Raw genomic sequence first — 8,382 nt, 5'->3', positions numbered from 1 at the left:
TCCACTGATGCAAATACTAGCTGCTCTTTGTATACTTTCCATGCTTCTAATCGCATATTTCTTTTCTGTAATTGGCCACCATACTACTATCCCGTAGGTCATGATCGGCCTTACAATTGCTGTGTACAGCCAGTGAGCCACCCGAGGTGTCAGTCCCCACCTGGGCCTCACCATTCTTTTACATGTATAAAGCGCTGTAGCAGCTTTCTTTACCCTCGCTTCCAGGTTTTGTTTCCAAGAAAGCTTCCTGTCCAAAATTAGTCCCAAGTAGCTTGCTTTATCCCCTATCGTTAGCCTGGTGCCATTTAAAAATGGCGGCGTGATTTCGGGAGTACTGTGTTTCTTAGTAAACAATACTAGTTCTGTCTTGCTAGCATTTAAATTCAGTCCGCATGATACGGCCCATCGATTAATCTCGTTTAGTATTGTCTGCATGAGACTAGCGAGGGTGTTCGGGAACTTGCCCCTAACCGAGACTGCCACATCATCAGCGTAGGCCACAACATGTACCCCCTTCTTTTCTAGGTCCACAAGCATTTTATTCATTGTCAGGACCCAGAGAAGTGGGGATAACACGCCTCCTTGGGGTGTACCCCTTCGGACAGATCTGTACATCGTTGAAGCTCCCAGCGTTGAAATAATTGACCTGCCCAAGAGCATCTGTTCAATTAATTTCCGGAGAGGTTCAGATATGCCCAGATCTTTAAGCGCGCTCAATATGGCCTTCGGCTGGATGTTGTTAAAGGCACCTTCTATGTCTAGGAAGGCTACGAGGGTGTATTCTTTTATTTCCAGAGATTTTTCAATCTCTGCTACCACTGAGCTTAATGCCGTTTCTGTGGATCTACCCTTCGAGTACGCATGCTGCGAAACTGCCATTTTTCTTGGGTTTAGTATGTCCTTTATATGTATTTCTATTAGTCTTTCCAGCGTTTTTAAAAGAAATGATGAAAGACTAATTGGTCTAAAGTCCTTTGGATTAATATGTGAGCTTTTGCCCGCCTTTGGGATATATATCACCTTAACTTCCCTCCATGTCGAGGGAATATAGTTCAATTTCAGCGCCCCTCTAAACATGGTTGTTATCCAGTTTATTGTGTAGCTCAGGGATTGCTGTAACTGGGCCGGGAATAGACCGTCTGGTCCCGGCGTTTTATAAGGCTTGAAGCTGCCTATTACCCAATAAACATTGTCATCTGACACTATGTCTAGCGGAGGGGTCTCTGAGCTTACTTCACTCCCCATTATATGCCCCCCTGTGAGGTTCTCAGAACTGTCTGGGAAGTGAGTGTCCATTAGTAGGCCCAGAGTCTCTTTACTGGATTCCGTCCAGCTGTGATCTGGCTTCTGAAGGTATCCGATGCTGTGTTTCGACTGTGTCATTATCTTTCTCAGTCGGGACACTTCTGCTGTATCTTCGATATCGTTGCAAAAGGATTTCCACGAATTCCTTTTTGCTTTTCTTACCTCCTTTTTGTATGCCCGAAGGTGGTTGTGATAGTTATCCCACTCTATATCTTCTTGGGATAGTTTGGCAGAATTGAATTGCCTTCTGCAATTCTTCTGCATGTTTTTAAGTATTGGGGTCCACCAAGGAGGTCTAATTCTTCCCCTACTGTGTGTTAATGGACAAGCTACCTCTAGTGCTTGACGACAAGACTCTGTGAATCGTTTAACAAGGATGTCTAGGTCCTCTTTCTTTTCCGGTTGGAATGGTGGAATCATAGGAATACGCTTTTTTAGCTCCTGCATGTGCATCTGCCAGTTCGTTTTCCTATGATTCCTGAATTTCTCTTCCCTAACTACATTTTCTTCAATTATACACTCAATGTAGCGGTGGTCTGAGAAGGAGTGTTCTTCCAATACCCTCCAATGTGTTATTTTATCCACCAGTTCTTCCGATACCAGTGTTATATCTAATACTTCCTGTCGGTTTCTGGTTATAAATGTTGGCATACTACCTTTGTTACATAACAGAAGCTTACTTCCTATTAGATAATTAAAGAGCAACTCACCCCTTTCATTAATGTCCGTGCTTCCCCATAGATTATGGTGCGCATTGGAGTCGCATCCAAGTATGATCGAACACTTGGATGCTTCGGCGTCTCGTACCAGCTCCTTGAACAGCTGCGATGGTACTGCTACCTCGTCGTACGGCATGTAGCATGATGCGAGCCGGTATTTCCTCTTGCTCGTCTCCCAGCTTACTACCGTAGTGTCGTTACTACTGTAATTGTGCAATAAAAAGACATTAAGCTTTTTGTTAGCCAATATACATGTCCTTGGCTTACCTACACAACCATTCGCGTATAGATTGTAACCTGGTGTCCTCAGACCGCAGATACGCCCTCCGTTAACCCATGGCTCCTGAATGAGGACAAAGTCAGGCCGTTCTTCTGCCATGCGGTTAACTAGGGCTAGAGACGCTAGTTTGCTGTGGTGTAAATTAATTTGGAGAAGACGCATTAGTTATGGTCTTCTCTGCATCATCATGGGAGTCGCTTAAAAGCTCACTCTCAGTGTAGAGTTTAGAGAGTCTGTCCGCAAGTTCAGACCCCGAAGTACACTCACCTTGATCCGTGATCTCTGCGTCGCTCGAGGACTCCACTGGATCTTCCTCGACTTCGCACTCCGATTCCGATGCCAAGTTTTCTCCTGCATCGGCGTCTGATTTGTAGGTCATGACCCTTACTTTTGTGAATCCGTAGTTGATCTCTCCGCCACTTTTCGCTAGCGGTTCTATGGATTCTTTTGTTAGAAGCAGCAGAATCTGCATTGTGGCTCGCTTCGTCTCCACTCCAGATTCTGCTGCGGGGTCGTCAAAGGCCTTGACGAATCTCCATCCCTCCGTTGGCAGATTTGGGTTGCAGGCTCTTATGAGCTGCATTATTTGGTCCGGCTGCGATGGTGTAGCCGGGATCCATACCCTTGCTCTCGGTCGGGATGGGATATCTTTCCTGTCTACCGCCACCAATTTGGCTCCGGGGTAGATCTCTCCCACTTTAGATATTGCTGCTTTATATAGCTGGACCGATCTCTCGTCGTCACACGCTATCATCTTTATTTGCCCTTGATACCATCCGGCATCCGCACATGACGGGGGTGGACCTGGATTGCTAAGTAGCACTTCCAAAGCCACATTCGTCAGTGCGGCTTGCACCCATTTCCATTGGGCTCTGGGGATTTTTCCTTCGGGATCACCCTCATCCAGCACACCAATGACAATGCGGTTTCGGGCCACATCAGCAAAAGATCTTACGGGCGTCACGCCCTTAGTTTTCGGTCTCTTTGCTGACGGCTTAGCCTCTTCAGCGGACCTTTGTCTTTTTGTTGCCACTACCGGCGCTTCTAGTTTGAAGTTAGGTAGGACAGCTCTCGCGCAATCAATGAATTCTTGGAGCTCCTTTGTGAGCTCCTCATTGCTTGGCGGTTGCAGCTCCACCTTCTTCAACAGGTATGCAGCGCGTCGCCTCTCTGCATACTTTGCTTTTGCCGGGTCATCAATCCTGAAGGAAGGCCACTCTCTGGCTGACCCACTACTGGCAGCTTCGCTTTTAGCATCTCCCACCTTCTCCTGCTTGGCTGCCAAGCTTTGGCTACAGGGGTTGGTATGGGCTGCCTCCAGCGTTGCTGTTTTTGTGGCGCCAGCCTTGGCTACTGCCCCCTTAGTATTCGCCTTTGCTCCAGGACCAAGCTTCGCTCCTGTCCTCGCTTTGGCTGTTGTCGAGCTCGTGCCAAACGCTGCTCTTCTCTGGGAGCAACCCGCTCCCTCCGGTCTTTTTGAAGGAGGTCCGGACTCCTTTTTGTTTTTATTTATTATGTTAATTTTTTGGCTCATATTTTGGACCCACGAGTGTAGGGGAAAGTATGTCCGCTTGCGCATAGCCCCCGCTACGCAAGTAAGGCTATCTTATTACGGAGGGCGCCAGGTATCCGTAAGCTCCGTGCGAGACTGGGCTATTTAAGGGCCCCCAGCCAGGTTGATCTTCGGCACGGGTCGCATGACACCTTGATCCAGCCCCTTACCTCCTACCATGGTAAGACCTCCTATCTGGATGCTGCACTATCGAAGAGTACCGAACACCCAGATAGGAAGCCTGACCTTAGCTAGACACCTCACTACTAACGACGTGAACCTGTGGTATCTATTTCCAGTCGGCACCCTCGTGGAGGGTTCAGCGGAGGATTTTTGCCAACCTACCCTAGTCTAAATAGGACGTTTTTATTTTTAAAGAACTCAGTGCGAGTAGAAGTGAAATATGAATTAAATTTAAGCACTGTGTGGTCCCCAATAAATTTCTGTCAAAATCTGTTTATTCTAAAGCTATTGTAAATATGTCTGACACTTTAACCCTTAATTACGTATTGTAGCAAAACTGCAACATCTCCTTAAATTGAATTTAACAATAATAATAATTTATAAATACTTGCTTTTGTAAATCAATCACAAATTGCACAATCTACATTAAAATTTTGCAGCACTTTTCTGATTTATTGACATTTGCTGATTGACATATCACCTATTGACTGTAATGTTTCGCGGGTGGTCAATAAACAAAGCTGAGGAGGTTCATAGATATTTTATTATATAATATATATACATGTAAGTCATAAAATATCCTAACGTGCGCCTACATTGGTCAAACAGTTAGTTTTGAACCAATAAAAAAATTAGTGACAAACAACAGTCTTGAGACCATCCGCAGATGCCTCCATTTCATTAATAGTGAAAAACATTTACCCCAGGATCACGTTGAACATGATAGATTGTTCAAGAAAAGGCCTATTATCAATTGCTTGGATGAAAAATTTGGTACTGTTCCCATGAACCAAAGATTGGCCATTGAGGAACAAATGTTTGCCACAAAAGTTGCTCATTTTATGAAACAATATCTTTCCAATAAGCGACATAAATGGGGTTTTAAACTATTTTTCATGTATAGTGTCAAGGATTATGCTCATAAATTTGAAATAAACACCGGGGAGGCACATAAACGCCAAAATGATGAGCCAGGTGTAGGACCAGTGGGAAATATTGTCGTACGGCTATCTCGCTGGGTTCATAGATATTTGACCATATTTGGTACCTTTACAATTTTAATACGACAATTCTGTTGGTTGTCTATTTAGCTAAATAAGGGACTTTTTACCTGGGTACCGTCTAAGAAGCAAGTTTACAGAGAAAAGACGCATGATTATTTATTTATTTAACAGAAAGATAATTATAAATTATACTACAATTTAAAGGCACTAGCAACGAAAACTATCGGCCTGACGATAATATATATTCGGTAATTAACTAGGTAAAAAAAAGGATAAAGATCTAAAAGGAAAATCCTTGAGTTAGAAGTTGTCTGTCAGTAAGATAAATATTTATAACTTAAATATGATACAGTAATTCAGTTTGGTATATAAACTTATACAAATCTTTTAAAGAAAATTCTGTTAGCAGATTTGATGGTGTTTTGTTCTGGAATATGCTGTTCCTCGTGTTTGAGTACTTTTTGCATGCATCAAGGATATGGTTGATTGTCAGAGGACAATTGCATGCTTGGCAAGATGGTGCAGCAGAGCCACTTAGGAGAAGTTGATGTGTGTTTGCTGTGTGTCGTAGACGTAACCTAGTGAATATTTTTATTTGCTCTGTAGAAGATCCAATTGGATTGGAGGTTGCGATGCCGTATTTGTTAATAACTGTGTAAGCGTGCTTATATGTTGACCAGATTTCCGCTGACTTTCTTTTTATGTACTTTTCGACAGATTTTCGAAATGTCTGTTCTAACATAAGTGGTGACAGTTGCGCTTGGGGAATGACAAGTTTGTTTGGCTACTACATCAGCATATTCATTACCAGAAAACAGTGGCCAGGAGTCCACATTATTTTTATTTTGGAGCTTTGTTCTATTAATTTCTCACGTATCCTTTGGATCAAAGGTTCGTGTTTTTTTATATTTTGTAGTCTTTCTACTGCCTATTTACTATCCGAGAAAATGACATATTTGCCTTTGGATGTGGCTGCATAGGCGAGGCTTATGGCTAGGACTTCGGCTGTAAAACAGAACAATGTGGAAAGAGTAATTCAGTCCTAATTGTGTTACCATCTTCGGACACTATGGAAAATGTAACAGTGTCATTGTATTTGGAACTTCCCCCTGCGGGTAGGGGTAAGAATTTACCCGCGGTAAGGCATGCCTGTCGTAAAAGGCGACTAAAAGCCAAATGTACTATGACTGTTATTATGTACCTTGCTCAGTAATATCAGCATAATATGTCAGAAATAGTGCTATAATACTCAGCTTGAACTGATATTATAGACTTTAAATGAAAAAGCAAATAAAAATACATTTGAAGTTCAAGCGACAAATGTCACCAGTCATTGAGTAATGGGTTGCTCAACTGGCAGTAGTTTCGGCTACACAGTTTTACCGGAGACTTTCTGGGGCCACGGGGAGCATAAAGCCCTTGGACTTCGGTCCAATCTGCTCATTGGGTTATGGCCCCTTTGGGGAGATTCTCGGTGGCTGTGGTTAAAACCTAAATGCAGGAATAACTGAAAATTCAGCCTAACTGTTTTTTCAGTTCTAAAAAGAAGTTGCAAAAAGCAACTGGGTTCCGTACCCTAAAACGGAAGAGGTTTTAGGTCGGCCTCGAATCATACCAAGATGGTAGTGTGTGCGATCTTTGGTTGGTGTTGTTGGAAAAGCGCAAAGACTTTTCCGCACTGCTGTGTGGTAAATTTGCCGAAATGTTTGCGATGGTACTTTTTGCGTATAATGGTAGACCATTGTCGATAAAAAAAAGAATTAAGGACTTAGCTAGATCAATTTAAGTAGTTTGATTACAATTACTATGTTTAAAACCAAACTATTTTATAATATTCAACATTTTGTGGAGTTTTACTTTTAGAAATTTACAATGTTCCTTAAAACTAAGAGTTTTATCAAATACTATTCCTAGAATTTTTAAATCAGAAACATTTTCTATATTTTTACTCATATAAGATAAACTAAATTTGAACAATTTCTCTTTTTACATATATGTAAAGTTTTACATATTTCATAAGATATATTCGCTCCGGTGCAATGACCCCGTTCTGAGATATCGGTAAGGATGTTAGAAAAAGTATCTTTAACCTGGTTCAGGCTATTACTTTTTGAAAATATTAAAACATCATCTGCATAAACAGCATGTTCTACTCTATAATTAGCTATAATTTTGCTCACTTCGTCGAGAGCAGTAATATAAAACACTACCGATATAGGGGAACCTTGAGCAATACCATTTGATAAAGGGGCTTTGTCAGAATATTTATTATTAATTTTAACTCTAAATGTTTTTCTTACAAAATTAAATATATTTTTTCCCACATTCCATTTTATTAGCTGGCGAAGAACAACGTGTATACCTATTCGATCAAAAGCTCTTTCGAAGTCTAGTCCAAGTGTAGTAACAATGTTTCGACTTGAGATGGCAGTTGAACGAACATGTTCGAAATGTAAAAGCACGTCCGATGTACAGTGACCAGGTTTGAAAGCTACTTGGGTAAGGCTTATATGGTTTCCTCTTTGCGCAAACCACATTAATCGTTTGGCGATAATCTTCTCTAATACTTTACTCAAACATGAAATTAAGGAGATCGGACGATAGCTATGAATATCGGCGAGAGGTTTACCGGGCTTTACAATTGGAACGATGTCAGCATTTTCCAGGATTGTGGAAATATGCCCTGCTCGAAAATATTATTATATAGGTTTCGTAATCTATTGGCCGTGCCATGTGAACAATTTTGTATAATTTGATAGGAAATTCTGTCAAAACCAGGTGTTTTTCCTGCTAATTTATACAAGGCTTCCTTAAACTCTATGGAGGTGATGGGCTTTTCAATCTCTGATGCAGCAGATGAGATATTATATGGGCTATATACTTTTATGTTTATTGTGCTCTGTTCAGAGATGAATGCTTGTTTAAAATTAGAATCTTTGGAGTATTCTGACCAAGCGGAGGAAAATCGCGATCAGTATTCATAGCTAAAATGTGACTTTGCTTGGCTGTGCCTGTTAGTAACCTTATGTTATGCCAAATTTTTTGGAGACGAGGAGGGGTTAATGGCGTTGATTATTTGCTGAAAACACTCTCTTTTAGATTGTTTGGAATGATACCTAAAAAAAGCTTTTGCTTTTTTGTAAAAGACGCATGATTAAAAATTCTTTTCCTCGCGGTTTTTACGAAGAACAAGTAGCTGACTTTGAAGGTGTTGCATTAGTAGATGTTACATAGAAAGAGAACAAAGTTGTGGCTTTATTTTCATCATGTGTTGGGGCAGAACACGTGTCTCTAATAAAAATATTTGACGAAGCGGATGAAATGAAAATCAACATTTCA

General features: G+C 41.4%; 1 protein-coding gene across 1 annotated transcript; it reads right to left on the bottom strand.

Annotated features, from left to right (window-relative positions):
- Nucleotides 1-1,985: 1,985 nt before the first annotated feature.
- LOC138856271 (uncharacterized) lies at nucleotides 1,986-4,184 on the bottom strand. The gene is made up of 2 exons (XM_070106753.1): nucleotides 2,292-4,184; nucleotides 1,986-2,227 (listed from the first exon to the last, which is right to left on the bottom strand). Exon 1 carries the CDS (start codon nucleotides 3,881-3,883, stop codon nucleotides 2,447-2,449), a length of 1,437 nt encoding a protein of 478 aa, XP_069962854.1. The 5' UTR covers nucleotides 3,884-4,184; the 3' UTR covers nucleotides 1,986-2,227; nucleotides 2,292-2,446.
- Between the last annotated feature and the right edge of the window lie 4,198 nt (nucleotides 4,185-8,382).

The sequence above is a fragment of the Bactrocera oleae genome, chromosome 3 (assembly GCF_042242935.1).
Source record: "Bactrocera oleae isolate idBacOlea1 chromosome 3, idBacOlea1, whole genome shotgun sequence".
Classification (NCBI taxonomy): Eukaryota; Metazoa; Arthropoda; class Insecta; order Diptera; family Tephritidae; genus Bactrocera; species Bactrocera oleae.
The sequence above is the reverse complement of the archived record's forward strand: the minus strand, read 5'-3'. Positions and strand labels throughout refer to the sequence as shown.

Excerpts from the sequence above, each read along its gene's own strand:
- LOC138856271 (XM_070106753.1), bottom strand. The coding sequence starts at position 3,883 with ATGCGCAAGCGGACATACTTTCCCCTACACTCGTGGGTCCAAAATATG.